Source organism: Choloepus didactylus, chromosome 12 (assembly GCF_015220235.1).
Source record: "Choloepus didactylus isolate mChoDid1 chromosome 12, mChoDid1.pri, whole genome shotgun sequence".
NCBI classification, from domain to species: Eukaryota; Metazoa; Chordata; class Mammalia; order Pilosa; family Megalonychidae; genus Choloepus; species Choloepus didactylus.
In genome coordinates this window covers 58637466-58655705 of record NC_051318.1, presented here as the reverse complement: position 1 = coordinate 58655705, position 18240 = coordinate 58637466, and the positions used below count along the sequence as shown (strand labels likewise).

Here is an 18240-nt window from a genome sequence, read left to right as displayed (position 1 = left end):
AATTGCCATGAGCAAAGCGCACCCTCTCTTTCAAAATCTCTCCTACAATCTGCAGGGCACTGCGTGGCAGCCGAAAATCGCTCTATCCCTGTCCCTATGTATATGCCCCTATGTCGCACTGGCAGACCCGGAGGTTCTGAGCTCCTGCCACATTACCGGGCTGTGGAGGGGTGGTGGGGGCGACGAGAGAAGAGGTACGTTTAAATTTAACAGCACTGGAATCCCTGGGGGGGAGTAAAGAGGCGGAGGTAGAGACCGAAAAGCTTTCCAAAAGTTGATTCTAGGCAAACAAATATCAGGTAGGAGGTGAAGATTAAGCAGCCAGTAATAAAACTTTCTCAAAAGGCGTGGCGGTGGTGCTCTAGAGGCTGCTCATAGCTGCTAAGGCTCCAGCTCAGATTACGCTTTGGAGGGAAGAACCCTGCGCGCGCGCGCAGGCACGCCCTGAGCATTTTTCATTTCGCCGTTCCTCTGCCATACACAGGACCCCTTGGTTGAATATAACAAATGAAACACCTGGAACAAATCTGTTTCCTTTTAACTAAGATGAAAGCGTCTCCCGCTCAAAGGCATCACAGTCCGGTCTCATCTAGATACATTTTCAGAAGAAATGCAAGCCCCCAGGAGAAACCTCTGCCCAGAGTCAAACGGACACTACCTGCTTTTTAAAATGCCCACATTTCCATTGCTAACTCATAAAACACATTTTAAGATTGCGTAAAGTGCAGGGCAATTGAGCTCCAAGCCCAGCCTCGGAACTCCTTGCCACATTCCGCTTATCTTTCTCTTTCTTTCACTACAATGCTTTGGTAAAGTTGCATAAATGATCAAAATTAACATAAATCATTATTAGTTATTAGGATCTGCTCTAAATTACTCTGTGAATATCACATCAGCCCCATCTGCCGCTCCTGCTCTCGTAGCAATAGATTGCAGATAAAATAAATGTCCTTACCCCATTAGAAGGTTCCTGTCTCTGTAGCCAAAAGCCAAACAAAAGCAATAAATACCGGGCTTTTTCTCTCCACTATTCAGCTGTGACTCTTTTCATCTGCTCTTCTTCTAGAAAAGCTCGATAGCTGCCTGAAAATATTGCATTTTATATCACCAAAGGGCGATTAATATTGCATTAACTGTGTTTAACATTTTTAAGCGCGAATAATCTACATTGAGTTAGTTTCTATTAGTAAGTACAGGGGATATCAGAACTACTACAGACCACTTAAGATATCCATATAAACGTATTATTTGTCTCACACTTTGTATTTTTTCATAATGTTGGAGTGTAGCACGCGATGTTTGAAGTGGAAGAAGCCATGCAAATGTTCTGTTTAAAGTATTCCGACCCTGTCTGGAGACAGCGAGGTCTCTGCCTTCATTAAATGTTTATTGTCAACACTTGGGGGGAGGGGGACTACTTTAAGTGTATTTCCACGGCTGGAAACTGTCAACACTTTGTTTTATTCTGATCCATGCCTACAAAAGTTTGTATGCATTATGCGGGACTGAGGCCAGGCGTCAAACTTCCGAGTTGCCAAACAAACTTCCGTTTGAAATTCGTTTTACCAAACCAAGGCAAGGAGTCTCTCTCTCTCCCTCCCTCCCTCCTCTCCACCATCCCTCCTTTTGCCACTTCTCCTTCTAGGCTCTCAGCCACTTCCTTTTCCCTCCTCCTGTTCCTACCCTCTTCCCTTTCTAACCGAGAGAAGAGATCTCCCGGGAATGCGGTCTTGGGGACAGGGCGTGGGTCTGTAAAGGAGGGGGGTCGCGTTTTCGCCTCACCCCTGGGGCCAGGGACACCAATTTCACTACTTAGGCTCCGCGGGATTCTCCCACACCCGAGATTTCGACCTCAGTTTTACGATCCAGGATTTCACTGAATTCCCCGGGCCGAAAACCCAGCAGCCAGCCTTCCTCTCGCAACGAGTACAGACCCCTATTAAATTTAAATAGCGAGGCTTATTCCTCCCAATTCTTTAAAAAAAAAAATGTAAACCAGTTAAAGTTTTGTGTTGATTAAGGCCTCTGTTGACTTAGGCGAACTGGAGGAAGGAGGGATATTTTACCCTCTGTGCAAAAACGGTTCATCCCCTTTCTTCTCAGGATGTCCTCAAAGGCACTTACTGGTGGGAGCGAACCTCGCCGAGCGCTTAATTTGAGTCGCGCAATTCCCGCTCTCCTCTCCGACTCCGCCCGCGCAGCGCGCATGTGCGGGCTCGGCGCCCTCCCCGCCGTCCTCACCCCGCCGGCCACCCTTGCGCACGCGCGTCGGTCGCCGGGGCCTCTAGTCATTAACCCGCTCGAGTGTTCCGCGGCTTTGTCGAATCCCCGCGGGGATCTGCAAGCTGGTGGCTGTCCCGCCGGCAGAGCAGAGCTGCGGCCTCAAGCTGCTAGAAACTTCCGGGCTGCGAGCCTGTGGAAAGGCGGCGGAGGGGCGCAAACAGGGCGTGCCGCGGTCGCTGCGCGGCGGCCCGCAGACCGCGAGAGCAGGGGCCGGAGCTCTGGCGCTTGGGGCGCTGGGGCTACCCGGCGGGACGGCCCGGGATGATTGGGTGTTTCCGTGGAAAAGCAGGAACTTGGCGTGGTCGGGGGCGGGGGGGGATCTCTTCATGGCTGCCAATTCTGACCCAATCAGCTCAGCCTGTGGTTTGAAAAGGCAACCCAACCCGAAGTCCGAAAGTCACGCCGCAGAGACAGGCGAGCTGCCGACGGCGGCTAGAGGGGAGGGAGCAGCTCCAAGAGACCGCCTCGGAAATAACTCCCGGAGTCAGAAGAGCTTTTGGCCGCTCAAATTTTGAGGCTCACCCCCAGCCCGCACCTGCCAGACAGATTTGCCAGGTTTGGGGGAGGGTGCTGCCTGTCTCTCAGCAAACTAAACTGGCAACAATTACGAAAGTTTTTAATTAGACCCATGTTATCATTCATTTTATTAATTTCTAGAAATCTCAAGCCATGAATTATTTAAAGGTCAACCCAACCGGCGTGGGGCCGCCGCGCACCTCCCCTGCGCGTTCCGGGCGGACTCCGGCCGCGCCTCTCGCCCGATGCCCGGGAGAGCGGAAGCCAGCCGGGCACTTGCAGTCGCGACGGAGCGAGGGTTTTATCAAATATTACATAACGTGATTATTGCGACAAGGCTTATCTTGCAGGTGAAAAGAGGTCCCCGTAAAAAATGGAATTCGGCTGCTATTTTAAAAATCAGTTAAGCCTGCGGTCGCCTTTGAAACAGTCCGCGACTACTCTGTGGCTCTCATTGTGGGCTAAGACTGCAGCAGCAGCAGCAGTGAAAGCAGAACCAAACCAGATGATAGATAATAGTAATTGTGGTCATCACCTTTATCATCCCGGTGGCCACCGGGGCTGTTCGAATGGGGTGAAGGATGCTGATTTTAGCCAGGGTCAGAAGTCACATTTGCAACTTCACGGGCAAAACTATGAAAGCCTATCAAAGTGAAAAATCAAGCAGGGATGCTTCACGCAGGGTCTACGGGGGAGAGGCCTCAGCGACCTGGCTGGAGGCCGCGAGCCAGGACCTGGCTAGGTGAACCCTGGGGGTAGGGCGCCTTCTCTTCTTAGCACAGAATGTGGATCGCTATATCCACCCAGTGACTGATGCCAGAATACAAATTAGAGCAAACCGAACCGAAGCGGTCTTAGTATTACAAGAAAGTAAAAACCGATACAATCACGGCAGAGGGTGCCTACGGTTTATTTATGAGAGTGTAATCGAAGTTGAGAGCAATTGCAGAACAGCATTTAAACAAAAATCTAATCAAAATTTAGTGGGTCCTGAAAAAATCATCTCTTAGGCCTAAAGGAGCAGGATCCCGAATTAAGACTGGAGAAAAAAGGGAGACTAAAGAGGAACGGATCACATAAACGTGGCAGGTGCATTTTATGCGTATTTTCCCCTTGCCTTTCCTAGTCCGTTTCCGCCTGGATTTCCTGAGAAGTTGAAGTGCATATGGAGCCCAATTTTTCCACTCTCTCCAACTTACCCACCATTATGCTTTAAAGGAACTCGAGTCACACATTTTACTATTTTCACCCACGGACTGGTGTGGAATCTACTTAGAGTGAAGTTTAGCTCTTCAGAACCATAAAACTTTAAAAAGCCAAACTACAGCTGAGTGGTAAGCCTTTGCACTCTTTACAGGAGGACATTTTTTGCTTCCTCATGGATTGATAGGTAAAGACCTTTTAGAATAGTCTTACTATTGGCCATACACAGATTCATTCACCTAGAGAGCAAACCATTTTTTGTTTTGCACAGTTTCCTACTACATAAAATAGGAAACTCTGCAAAGCACATATTTTCATGATATTTTATTAACATAATATTGTTTTCTTTTTACTTGGTAAGGATTTTACTTAATACAAAAACAAATGCCTAAGTTCTTAATACACACATTGGTCATTATTGTATAATACAAATGTATTAGCCTGCAACATTTCCATTTTTGGCAGATTTTTTTCTTTTTAAACAGCCTTTTAAATCTTTTCATTTGTTCTTTCCTGGTTCTCCAACAATGAAATCCGGCCATACTTTTCTATAAAATAAACTTTTTTTTTTTTTACAAATGCATTTTATTAAAAACTCTGATGACAATTCAAGTCAATAACAGAAACAAATCAGTTTTGATGGAAGAGATCTATTTTTAAAAATACCTCTAATGCTTTTCTTAAACATTAACAACTGTTTAAAATCACAGCTTTTTTAATGTACTTTTCTTTTCTGAACATCAAGTGTTTTTTGTTTTTTGTTTTTCACAGATTTGCCGGTGAAATTAAAAAGATTTGGCTAAAATAGGATGACTTCAGAAGATATAATCCCAGCTATTAAGAAACTTTGTACATTTGGCATCTGATCTAGTCCCAGGTCACAAGGAAATAGAGACTCTGGTCACTTGGAGCAGTAGGTGGCACACTAAATGTTGCAAACAAGCAGAGGCATTTGGAAAGGTATATGTATAGATCAGTGGATGCTTTTTATATTTATTAACCTCCAAACAAAAGTCATTTAGTACAACATTTTTAAAAGTGTTTTTAGGCTAGAACAACACATACAAACCCCCAAATGCCTCTGTCCCTGACCCTCAATTTAAATTTGTTTTGCGGGCACTTGGTTATTTATTACCTCTCACCACTCTGAAGAGAGTGATGTGATTTAAGAGTTCTGCAGTTCAAAACTTTAATAAACACAGGCAACTAATATAGAATTCATTTTATTCAGAACACTGGTTTTCACGTAGAGCTATCTGAAAGTAATGAATTCTGATTCAGCAGAAAAATACATCTTTCTTAGCCCCCCTTTCAATCCCCTTTCAACATCCTCCATTTCCAGTTTTTTGTTTTTTGTGTGTGTGGGGTGGGGTAGGGGGGTGGGTGGGTGTTGAATTGAGTCTCACTTGTTGAACAGCTCTACCAGGACTTGTCCCAGTATAGAAACAAAAATGCACCCAAATCATAAAATTGCTCTTCTTTCAGTTATGTTTTATTTGTAGGTGTGCTGGGACACATCCCCCTGTTGTGTTTTGGCGCATAGAAGTAGTTCTGACAGAAGTCAGGGGAGAAAAGGTAATAGAGCAAAGACAAAACCAAAGAGAAAGCTCAGCAGACATCCAAGGTCAGGTAGATCGATCCATGAGACATATCAGGATTAACACTGGCAGTTTGTAACCACTGTGCGAGTGTGTGCATTAAAGAAAATATTTACAATAATCTTGCTTTTCTCTTTTTCTTCTCAATACAAGAATATGACAAAACTGTTGTGTTTTCGGTGAAAACAGGCAGTAGACTGTGAAATCACACCATCCACAAACGGGTCTATCAGAAAGCTAGTCCAAATTAGTGCTTGGTTTCAAATGCATAGAATGTTTGCGCTGCAAACAATGATATACAACACAATTAAATAAATAATGACTAACCAGAGTGAGATCTAATTGTGTTTCTTTCTGCACCTTTAAGATCATGCATGATTTCAGTCTTATTAAATGGCAGGTTTGTTTTTCCTTTTCTCATTTGTTCTGCCTTTTTTTTTTTTTTTTCTCTTCCTTTTTATCCTGGATGGCAAAAAACCATCTCTGCATGAGATCCAAAGAATATCTTGTGCACAAAGCAGGCATTTTACCTAACCACCCTCAACTGTCTTTCTCATTTTTTTAAAAACCATCAGCAGTTAATAGGTACCTTGATTATTACTATGAAATACTATACATGATTTTCTATTTGGGAGACTGATAGTGCAAATTAAAGTTCTTGCTACCCAACATTTATCCCCAACCATAAATGACTCTTGAATTGTAACAATAATAATTAATAACAATTAAAAGTAAACACAGTTGTTCTGCTTTATCCCGCAACATGCAGACCCCTTTGAAACAAATGGAGGGTTTAAACCTGTCTTCTCATCTAGGATTGAGTTGATTTTCTCACAGCTAAGTCCTGCCCCAACTGAAAGCAGAAACTTCTCAACAGAGAAAGGGAAAGGGAACCTAGAAGAGCAAGATGGGTCTTGTGAGGAAAATGGGACAGAGTATTTCTCCTGGTATCTTCCACCACAGTCCAGTGTATTTGAATGGACAGAAAAAAATTTTCAGTAGATATTGTAAAATAAACGACACTCAGAAAGAGAAATGAAAGGTTAAGACAAGGTAGATTTCTATTAATGGGGAAACAACCATTTTGAAATGATCTGTTTTCTAGAGCTTGACCAAATAGTAAGAGCAAAAAAAGAAAAGAAAAGAAAAAAAAAAAAAAAACCCTGGTTAAAATTGTTTTATTTTCTTAGAATAAAATATTTATTTCGGAGCTCCTAAATCGTGCCTGTGTGTCACCTCAAAGACTGCCCCTCTCTCCCTAAAGGCTCCTCTCCAACCCAGGCCAGCCACACAGCTGTAGGCCAGGCCACTGGAAACTTGGACCCCAGAAAACAAACAGCAAGTCCCCCCTTCAGTTCTGCCTCCACTCACTTCCCAGCGATGGAGAGCAGCCATCAGAGTCTCAATGAAACGGAGGAAATAAATCAAAGAGGATATGGATGTGGAGGAGGTGAGACTTGGGGTGGAGAATTAAATTAAACACACAGACAAAACAACTAGCTTAGCTATCCAGAATTTCACTTTCCGGTTCGTTTGGTTTTTCGTTATTGACTCACTTTGCGTGTGTAGGGTTGGGGCGGTGGTAATAAAGGTGGCGCTCTTTTTATCTTCTTTGGGGGGAAATAAACCTGCAGATTACGGCTCCCGGAATTTAATTTCTAAAACGTTTTTCTTTACTTTTACTCTGTTTTGTTTTAGTTTCTATTTGTCTAGTTTTTTGGTGGTTGGTAGGTTTGTTTCTGTACATAGTTCCTTGGTCCCCAGAGATTTAATGGGTCTCTGGTCAAAAACCGTCCATTTCCCTACCCGTTCCGCGTCTCCCCCCACCCCCAACCCCCAGACCCATTCTGCTCCTCAAAAACCCCTGCTCCAGTGTCCACTCTCCTTCCCGCCCCCACTCCATCTCCACTCACCCAAATGTTCCCCCTTCTCCCCCACCTTCTCCTCAAGACTCCACAACAAGCACCCGGTCCTCTAAGACCGGCGGAAGATGAAGGCAGGAAGAACCGAGAAGGGACAGAGGAGAACGCACAGAGAGAATCCGTCCAGATGTAAGCAGGGTAAAGGACACTCCAAACCTGGGGAAAAGCAGACAGGGGAGGGGCGGGGGGAAGGAAGGCGGACAGAGGAAACCCCCCAATTCCCTTTTAGCTCCCTCTGCCGCGCCCGGCATCTCCTACTCCCAACCCCCCTCAGTAAGTGGCGGAGAATTTCATCCGCTTCTGCTTCTGTCTCTGGTTGCAAAACCACACCCGCACCACGTTCTTTTTGAGGTCCAGTTTCTCAGCGATGGCGGCGATCTTCTCGGACGAGGGCCGAGGCTGTACCGCGAAGTAGGCCTCGAGGGAGCGCTTCTCCGGGGCGGCGATGGAAGTCCGCTTGCGTTTCTTCTCGCCGCCGTTGAAGAGCTCAGGCTTGTTCATTTTCTCGCGCTGCGCGCCCTCGGCCTCCTCGAGCCAAGCCTGCAGGATGGGTTTGAGCGCGATCATGTTATTGTGCGAGAGCGTGAGCGATTCGAACCTGCAGATGGTGCTCTGGCTGAGAGAGCCCACACCTGGGATTTTGAGGTTGGCTAGCGCCGAGCCCACGTCGGCCTGCGTCACACCCAGCTTGATGCGCCGCTGCTTGAAGCGCTCGGCGAACGCCTCGAGCTCGCGCGGGTCCGTGTCCGAGTCGCAGATGGACGCCAGGCCCGCCGCACCCACCACGGCCGCCGCCGCCGACGCCGCTGCCACCTGCCCTGCCGCCGCCGCCGCTGCAGCCGCCGCCGCGCCGTGATGAGCCGCCGCCGCCACCAGCCCAGGGTGCGGCAGCCCCGACGGCATGTTCATGGCGGCTGCCGCCGCCGGGTGCGACAGGTGGCCCAGGCCGTGCATGTGCGGATGCGGGTGCGCCGAGCCGCCTAGCAGCCCACCGCCCGGGCCACCGCCGCCCCCTGGGCCACCGCCGCCGCCACCGCCGGCCCCTGGGCCGCCGCCGCCGGGACCGCCGCCGCCCGGACCACCGCCGCCGCCCCCCGGGCCGTCGTGAGCGCTGCCACCTCCGCCCGCCGCGCCCGCGCCGCCCGCGCCAGCCATCAGCGCGAGCGACGGCGATGAGATGTGGTCCAGCAGGTCACCAGGCTCGAGCGCCTGGTGGTGGTGGTGGTGGTGGTGGTGGTGGTGCGCCAGCGGCACGGTGGACGTGGACGTGCACGGCACGCTGTTCATCGTGTGGTACGTGGCGTCTGGCTTGAACGGGTGGCTCTTGCCCTGGGATACCGCGATGTCCACCGCCGCCAGCGCCTCGGCCCGCGCCAGCAGTGTCTCATCCAGGCTGGCGAAGAGGTTGCTCTGCAGCTGCAGGCGACACAAACCAAACCAAAAACACCACAAAACCAAAAGAAGAAAAAAGGGGGAAAAAAGCAAAAGAAACACAAGCCAGAAAGCACAACAAGCAAAGGGCAAACACAAAGCAACCAAAATAACAACAACGGGTGGTCGGGGGTTGGGGAGGAAAACCGGAAAGATTGAATAGAAACACATTGGACGAGGCAGGGGGATAGACGAAAAGGAACGGTGCGTGAGGAGGGAGGCAAACGCAAGGGATACAGGAACACGTTCCGGGGGATGGAGGTGGGGAGACGAAAAAGGAGGGGAAAAAGAAGAAATGGAGATGTAACTAGCAGCAGGTGAACCATGTCACGCACCCGAGCACACAGAGAAACTGCCTTTCCTAGGCATGAAATTAACAGAGAAAGTGGAGAGAAGTCAAGAGTCACGGCCCCAGCTCTCCTGACTCTGATCGCAGGCGCCCGACACGCAGGCAGAGGCGGACGGGAGCACGACATTAAGCGCCACTGGACAAAATGTGCCTCGCAGCCGGATTCCTCTAAGAAGCCCTGCCCGCACATCCCCGCTCGGGGACCTGGGCACACACCGGAACTCGACATGCAGCGTCTCAGAGACTGGGAGGGGGCGGGCGCGTGGGTCGGGGCCGCGAGCTTGGGGCGCTTACCGGCGGCGTGGGCAGGCAGGCCCTCCGGATGGCCTCGGAGCTGGAGTGCAGCGACGGGTACTTGTGCTCAGGGAGGGTGGGATGCATGGCAAAGTGAGGCTGCTTGCTGTTCATGGACATCATCTTGAAAGCTTGGCATGTAAATCCACAAACACTCCGAAAGTCCGCGGGAAAGTGAGCACGCCGGCTCCCCCGGCCTCTCCTCAGAGGCTGCAACCGCTGCAGCTGGTGGCGCGGAGGCGGCGGCCGCGCCGGGGATTGCTGCTGCTGCCGCTGTTGCCACCCGACGCTCCCTTTGACAGCGCAGAATGCCGCGCTCCGGCCTCGCGGTCCAGCTTCTCCGAGAGCTCTAGCCCGGTGCGCCGACGGGATGCGCTCTTCTTACACCTGAGCCCCACTTCTCGCGGCCGGTCCAGGGAGCTCTCGCGAGAGCTCCCGGCCCCGCCGCCCTGACAAGCATCAGCTGTCTTCGTCTGTCTGGTGCGCGTTCTCCGTTTCGGCGGTCCCGTGCGTCTGCGCGCGCGCGCGCGGGCGGGCGCGTGCTTGCCCGACTGCGACCGACGCGTAGGAGCCACTCTTACAGTGACCACCGGCAAGAACAGCGCAGGTGATACACCTGTAGCTGCCCGGGCATGCGCACTGCACGCCTCACCTTTCCCACTGCGGGTCTGCAAAGATCAAAAGGACCAGCTATTGTCTGAGGGTAGGCTCCTTTTAGGGGGAGAAAGACAAGATGCTTGCACGCCCCTCTGGACTGCCCCCTCCCCATCCCCCCGCCGCAGGCCCCGAAAATATATGCGCATTACTTAGGCACATCTCCTGTCCAGGATGCCTAACAAGCCATTATATAATGTATACAGTTGGGCATTTGTATGTTAAATTATGCCTGCACATTTCTCAGCATACAGTATAAATAACAACATAGAAATGCAGAGGTGCTGTCTTTTACTGAAAGAACCTGTTTCTTTCAAGGTTTATAAATAGGTTCCTGGAGAATAATCGCGGTGACAGACATTTGTTTGAAGCAGTTAGACGCTATTGATTTCCATATAATTTAATTTTCTCCGCATACTTTGTTGTGAATATCACTGTGTCAGGCATCGCCAGTGACAGCCACTTAGGAGTCACAAAGAGCGTGTGCTTTCTACTCGGGAACGGATGTTGAAATGAAATTGTTTATTTCTCTTGTTTGTCTCCTTTAACTGAGTACAAACCCGAGTTTCAAGCGAGCTCCGGGTGATCTGAGGGTTCTAGTAATCAAAAGAAGAAAAATAGTTAACAGGGTATAGTTGAGATCCTTTCCTCTCCTCAGCGTGAGCACACACGCACACACGCACACACACACTCATTTTACTGGAAACTCCAAGGAAAAGAAATCGCTATAGAGAAAAGGGAATAAGATGCTGAAAAGAAAACTTTCTATTCCCTTCAATCCTTTTGGCCTCTTTCCTCTTATCTCTGCTTCCTTATGTATTTTTTTTTTTCAATTGGAAACAGGATCAAGCCAGCTTATAGGATAGCTGATTCAAAATTAATTCAAATCAATTTGAAAGAAGGCACCCAACCTTTGATTTTTTCTTTCCTTCTTTCTTCCTTCCTTTGTCTTTCTTCCTTTCTTTTTTCTTCTTTTCTATTTTTTCTCCCCTCTCTCTCTCCTCCCTCCTCCCCCCCACCCCTACCCCATCCCTCTCTCTCTCTTACTGTGAAATCAAAACCTAAGACGAAGAATAAATCAATTACCCAACCTGTTATATGGCCCTTAAGTGGCAGGCAGATAGATAAAGGATCTCCCGGGGGAACGACTGTTCAGGTGCCCGAGTCCCCAGCGACACAGCGCTTGCCCGAGGTGATAATAATGGCCCAGATGTTATCACCTCCGTGGCGAGAGAGCTCTAGAGAGCAGCAAGGGGCTGCTTATGGGAAGCAGAGATCCGATAAATAATCTTTCTGATCTCTACCACATTAAGGAGGTCTATATTTCCACCAAAGAGCAGATCTTATTTCTATAAACCTAAATTTGCGTTCCCGTGGATATCTTTCCTTCGCATACACGGGTGTGGATTTAGCATACACACTTACCTACTCAAATTCCAAGAAGAGCCCACAGGCGTCACCATGGCTTTTTCTTTCTTTCGTTTCTTTTCTGCCCACCCTTCCTCCTCCTCCGTCCTTCTGGCCTGAGAGGGAAGTGAGAAGGGATGTTCACTTGCTGGTGCGAGAAGGAGCCGCTTCTCCATCCATTATGTTGTCCCCCGGGAAAGCTAAATGCAACTTTATCTCGACGGGGAATGGATGATGAGCGGGACATCGCTGGAGGGAGATAGTGAGTTCTATGGTAGTCGTCGCACCGGGTGTCCAGGCTTAACCTAATCCTTCCTGACACCCACCGTGGCGTTTCCCTTATCTCCCCCGCGGAGAGAAGGAAGGGTCCCGCAGTGGGCGAGCGCTAAGAGACTGCCCCCGCCCAGGGAAACGCTAGCCTTTAGGGACCCTGAAGAGTATAGGGCGGAGAGAAACGCAAACAGCACAAGTTTGGGGCCAGGTGGATCCGCAGAGAGCCCGGGGGTGGGGGTGGGGGGACTGCCTGGAGCCCCTGAGTAGCGGAAGCGCATCTGGATTTACCCTATGACGCTGGGAGGGCAGCGGGGAAGCACCACTCCCAGCCAGGAGGTACCCCCGGGCCTGAGGTCAAGAGTTCACTGTCCAGTCCAGATTCCCCTCCCAGCTCACCTCTCTTTAGACAACTGGAGACCCTGACCACTTCGGAACGGGGCCAAACATTTGCCTAGAATCAATCGCTTTTTGGTGGGGCTAGAAATGTGAGGATTGAGAGTACAATCCTCTTCCCCTTCCCCAGCAATGGATTGGAAGCCCATTTGGGGCACATCTGTCTTCCACCATTCTGGTTAGCACGGTGCCTGTCACACAGTAAAAGTGGTCCATAAATCAGGACAGTGTATGAAGGAAGAAAAGCCAGCTGGGGGTGGGGGGTGGGCAGAGAAAAAGTGAAAGAGGGTTCAACAAGCCAGTGCTGATTGGAGATGAGCAGGAAGATCCCTGGAAGATGTCTCCTCTCTCTCTAAAAAGGAGATGGAAACTGGGCAGGAGAGGTGTGCTTTCCCGTGGCAGAGATGTAAACCTTGATTCCAGCCAGTTCTTTTTCAGAGGCCAGTTATTTTGCTCTGCCCTCATTTCCTTTCTACCTTACCTTCTTTCCTAAAGTGTTTGCTGAATACCATTTTGGGCCAGTGCAAGAGAATGGAGATAAAATGAGGTATAAAATATGATGCTCTTCAGGGCATGACAATGTATGAAGCGGGCAGTCATAGAGGAAGGGGAGTTTATGGTAAGGTGTGAAAGGCCAGAAATACAGGAGTGGGGTGATGTTTAGAAAGTTATCCGGCACATATTCGGCATGTTGGGGAATCTGCAGGCAGTTCCTTGAAAGTATCAAGCATCTTCCCATTTATCCAGTGGCCTGGGTGAAAGGAAAGGGTTGTAGGCCTGGGCTCAGCTCACTGATACCTCACTGCTTTGTGTTCTGGGTTTGGCAACTGCTATAACTAGTTGGCCCCTGCCTGCGCTAATAATGATGCCCACATGGGGTCTGAGCCTTGACATAGATTCCTGGGCAGTTTATTTCCTCCTCCTCCTCCTTCTCCTTCTCCAATGGCCACCGCAGAACTGCCCCAACTCTCATTTCATAGCTTGCGTTTTATCAAGAAGGGGATAACGAATGGACAGTTATTGGCTTCCAAGGAATTTCCGCCCCCAGAGACAGGGAGTCTATCGTCTGGATCACAGACACATTTCTTTCCCTCATTAATTGTCTCCTCTTTCTTTGGCAGGCCAAATCCGTTGGCAGCACTCCGCACCCCCGCCCCCCCCCCCCCCCCCCCCAGCACAGGGAGCAGATATTCATTGGTTGGGTTGAAGATCGGAGAGAAGGGCGCAGTGCAACAGCCAGCGCTGTTGGGGGAGAACTCTTCTCGCCTTTGACCCCTGGCCCCACCCCTTCCCCAGCTGCGGAGAGCGCGCGTGACAGCTGCTTCCCGCTTCCCACTGCTTTTCTCCTTCCAAAACCACCGTGGAGAAAGTTAGCGCTTTCCCTCAGCAGCCACTAACAGCACGCTTCCTCCCCTCCCTTGGAGGCTTGAACCCGAGTTGCTTGTCCGGGTTTAGGGGCGTGGGTGAGAGCCTGGGAAGTGTTCACGGAAGCATGTGTGTCCAGGGAAAAGTGTTGGGCCCCCACGCTTCTGCCCGAACCCCAGGATCTGACCCCACCTTGGGTTGTGGCAGCTGAAGCAGAAGGTCTGCTCCGCCGAGACTCGGGGAGTCCGTTTTCCGCAGGCAGTTGCCCAGTTTGAGAAGATGCATATTTCACTGCTCAGCCAGCAAGCTGCTTGCTGAAGAAGCCTCCCAGGGCTCAGAGACAGCGGACTTCAGAGGTCGTTTGGGGTTGTCTTAAGTAGGTGAAGGGGCAGGCAGGGAAGAAGCAGGCCCAGGGTGAGAGATTCAGTTCTCGGAAAAGGAACCGCAGATTGGCTGTCCCAGGGTCCCCCTCCTCGCACAATTGCTTTCCGAATGGTGGAGTGGAACAGGGACTGGTGCGGTACTTTCGCTTTCCCTCCCGCCTTTTTCCCCAGGGCCACGCCTTGGCTGCTTTGATCCTGTCTTCTTAGCGCTACGCCTGCTGCGTCCGGGGCCCAGTCCCTCTTGGGATTGTGGTGACTGGGCTCCTGGGGGCTATTGGACCTGCCCTCCACGGCTCGCCGGGGCCCAGCCCAGCCCGGAGACACCGGTCCCGGACCGCGCGCTCGCTAGTGGCAGCTCGGAGATTACCGGGAAGCCACTGGCCCCCTCTCAACCCCCACCTCCCACGCTGCCTGCCACTCGCAGCCGCCCACATCCATCGGTCCCCAAAGCCAAGATCGGGTGAATTATTGGGGCTAATGGTGATCTCTTCTGAGGTTCCCTAAGGACGGGACACCTTCTAGATTATAAAGGTGAGTCCCAGCCCCGCATTCAGACTCGTCTCTAGCTGAAGCGGGAGGCGGGAGTTCTTGAGTCAGCCCACGGGGCAAAACAATAACAACTCCCAAACACTCTTTTCTTCCCTCTCGCCATTTAATTCAAACGCACTTTCGGTTGGAGACGTTTCCATGGGTGTCGACCACCCTACCCACCCAAGGATATCGCCGATGCCCTAGCGACCTGCATGATGCGTCCCAGCAAAGTTCACTGTCATTCTCACTCTTGGCGTTACATATACAGATATGGATAGAGGTAGGGGTCTATGTAAGTATCTTCATCCTGGTCTTTCTGCGGCCACAAAACCCACCCAGCCTGTGAAAGCCCTACGGACGATGCAAGGCAACTACATCCCATTCCTAACGGGCTCGACGAGCGCGCGTGCCCACACACAGCTCCCCGCCTACTAGTTACAAGAACCGCGTTCGCAGCCCAAGTGAACAACGTTGCACTACTAGCTAAACATGACCAATGCGCCCCTGTCATTTAGCTCCCAAGACAAGCATAGGCATCACTGTTCCACCCCGGCCCCTTCTAAGGCTAGAAGAGCCGGCTGATCAGAGATTTACGAAGGCCCCGGGTTAAAAGAAAACAACAAACAAAATTCCACAGGACACACACGCCCGTGAACCCAGGTGACGGATGAAAGTTCTGTCGCTTTCCCTCTCCGAAGGCGCAGTGACCTGGACACACGCACGCCCCGGTTGGAGGAAGCTCGGTTGGCTTAAATGGACCGCGGAGGACCTACTTAGTCCCCACCCCCCTCCCCACCCCCAAACAGTGCAGTTCCAAGGACCGAGAGATGGGCGCCCATCACCCTCTGAAGGCTCTGTTCTGCCCCCAGGAGCAGAACTCCCAAGAGGGTCTAGAAGCCACGGAGGTAACCGCCATGCAGCGAGTCCAAACCCGTGAGTGCGGACCTGGGTCGCGTAGCCGGGTTCTAACGCTCGCCGGCGCCGCCGCCAGTCGCCCCTCCTTTCCGCCGTCCGCACAAATCAAAGCCCCTTGTGAGGACTGGGAAATAGTTGCCTTGTCATGTAACACATTGCCCTGATTTATTATAAAATTTTAACGAAATCATGCATATTTTAACAGCCTTTAATCACTGCATGAAAATTTAATTCATGGACTGTAGAGCGTTTAAATAAATGAAGTGTTAATTCATTAGGATTAATTAATTTGTTAAAGGATTGTGTGCAAGGTTAAGGTGGAAAGAAAACTCTTTGTTGGTTTCGCGTCTTAATCGCCAGGTTTCGCGAGTGGTAATAAAATGCCAGGAAACCGCAGAGCCGGTTCCTTCTTCGGGTGGGGTCTGGGCCGGACGAGCTGAGAGCACCCGGGAGAACGCGGGGAACTCCGGCCAGAGCAGTGCCGGCGGGTCTAGGCCCCCAGGAGACAGTGTGTCGGGGAGTGTGAGGTGGAGACGCCCAGGCAAAGGGAATCCGGCAAGACCTGCTTCTCTGGAATCCCAAGGACTGAAGGAGACTCAGAGCCGAGGCGGGCGGATCAGACTCCACCTCCCCACCCCCCGGCACGAAGATGACCCCATGGGTGAGGCGGCGTCGCTCTTTCTTGCCCTCAGGGGGCCAGGTCGCGCTTAATGGACAGATGATGGGCCAGCCCTGCCACCTCCTGTAGCCTTCCAGCTCCAAGGGAACCGCCGTCTCGCCATCAGGCCGCCGGCCCAGGTGGTGAGGGCCAGCCCAGAGCCTCCCGGGACGCTCTGAGGAGGCAGAGCAAGGCCAAACGTGCAAGCTCAGGCTGAAGCAATCCAGTAAACCTTTTGCAATGAAGATGTTAAGGGCATGGTTCCTTCAATGCCTTTTATGAGGCGGCCTCTGAGAAGTTCCTGTTCCAACCTAGGGAACACGCATAAGAGACTAACTACCCTTCCGCGCTGAACTCTTATTCATCCTTCAGGACCCAGCGCAAGTTATCTCCGAAGTCTCCTAGCTTCTTCACTGCTTCACGCACTTTTCTACTCACCTCTATCGTAGGAAGTGACTTCTTTCCTCATCTCTGTCGTAAGAGGAATCAAAATGGATCAGAATCAGGCCTTCCTCCTCACAGTCTCAATAAATGTCTACATCATATCCATATCCCTGAGGATTAGATTTTTACAGCCCCAAGTTATGCCACACAGATGCACACTTCTACACTTACTTAGTTCAACCAACATTTACTATAGAGGATCTACTCCCTTTTAAAGCACAAGACCTGGGAATCGACAGTTTCAAGAAGTGCAGCTGCACCTTAAGGTATTCTAGACTGCCTCGGTCATATAAAACTTTAGCCAGCACTCCAGATGGGTTCTTAGAAGAAATCTGCATCTTAATAGATGATTCCTCTCTCAGAGTGGGGTTCCGAGAATTAAGCAATAAATGTTCACTATGCACTCTGAGATCATTGCTTAAAAGGTTTTCTCTCTGCCAAGTATTATTAAAGGGATCAGGTTACATCACAATAAGCAAAGGCTGTGTTGTAGGACTCCCACAAATAGGAATGAAAGACCTCCTTTCTAACTTAATAGGCCACATTCCTTAAAGTTAAACTGTTAACGCCAGTTTGATGCTCTCTACAGTATCATGGGCAAGTACAAAAGCAAGACAAAAAAATATCTGGTGCACGTATTACACTTTTGAATAAATGAAAACCATTCAAGCATACAAAAACAGCAGTTTCTGAAACATCTTTATGGTCCAAGACCAAAGTTCCATCTTTGTTCAGTGGCACTTTTAGTTGTTTCAAACCAATGTAGACACCAGAGAGATGGTAGGAAAATATGGCAGATTTGAAATTATGGGGGTATAAACCTTAAAGTCTATCATATTCAGTTTTAACCTCAGGTGATTCATTAATATAGAAGATCATTTTTGGATGGGGTGAAGATCTTGAAAGTTAAAGACGAACAAAAAGTCCTAAGGAAAAAATCTAGCCTACTGTCACATTCCTATAGCCATAGCCTTTTACAAAGATGAAGCAGTCAAGAGGTGCTGTTTTTTTTTTAATAGACATAAACTGGTGTTTGCTCCCTTTATTATTACATCTTTCTCTAACACAGCTTTAGTGAAATTAACTAAAAAATGAGGTTAAATGTCAAAGTTCTGCAAATCTTTGTAAACTCCCATCACTGAGCTATTTAGTAATAGAATTAGACTCAGGAACACAAGCAGGAATTAAATGCTACTTGAAAAGCAGCATGCTAGTATTTCTGAAGTATTACTACTTCTTTAAAAAAAGTATCCTTGGGAAATTTAAAGTCTATCTTCCCTCCATATTCATCCATTGATCTACAAATGTAGACTACCATATATTGGAGAGGAAGACCACAGGCTCTGGAGTCAAAGACACAGCTCCAAGACATCTCCACTCTATCGCAGTTGTGTGATCACTAATCCTCAATTCACTTATCTGTGAATTGGGGATATTCCCACCTAGCTCACAAGGTTTAAAATGTGATTAGAATGAGTTAGAGGTTGGCACAATACCTGAACTCAATAAAAGGTAGTTTTGTTTGCTTGGAGTGTGTGTATTTTAAAATCTGTGACTGATATCACCATATTTATCATGACATAGTTATGGTAAAGATGGTAAGGAGTAAAGATGAGAATGT

The 18240-nt window shown here is 49.6% G+C and overlaps 1 protein-coding gene across 2 annotated transcripts; it reads right to left on the bottom strand.

The window, feature by feature from the left end:
* Positions 1–7792: 7792 nt before the first annotated feature.
* On the bottom strand, positions 7793–9866 carry POU4F1 (POU class 4 homeobox 1). Of its 2 annotated transcripts, XM_037800375.1 has the most exons (3): positions 9597–9866; positions 8605–8938; positions 7793–8535 (listed from the first exon to the last, which is right to left on the bottom strand). In XM_037800375.1, exons 1-3 carry the CDS (start codon positions 9717–9719, stop codon positions 7793–7795), a joined length of 1200 nt encoding a protein of 399 aa, XP_037656303.1. In that variant the 5' UTR covers positions 9720–9866. The 2 variants fall into 2 exon arrangements, with proteins under 2 accessions (XP_037656303.1, XP_037656302.1); XM_037800374.1 differs by having other exon boundaries at positions 7793–8938.
* Between the last annotated feature and the right edge of the window lie 8374 nt (positions 9867–18240).

Excerpts from the sequence above, each read along its gene's own strand:
- POU4F1 (XM_037800374.1), bottom strand. The coding sequence starts at position 9,719 with ATGATGTCCATGAACAGCAAGCAGCCTCACTTTGCCATGCATCCCACC. Across the intron at positions 8,939-9,596 it reads CCTGCCTGCCCACGCCGCCG|CTGCAGAGCAACCTCTTCGC; the intron begins GTAAGCGCCCCA and ends TGTCGCCTGCAG.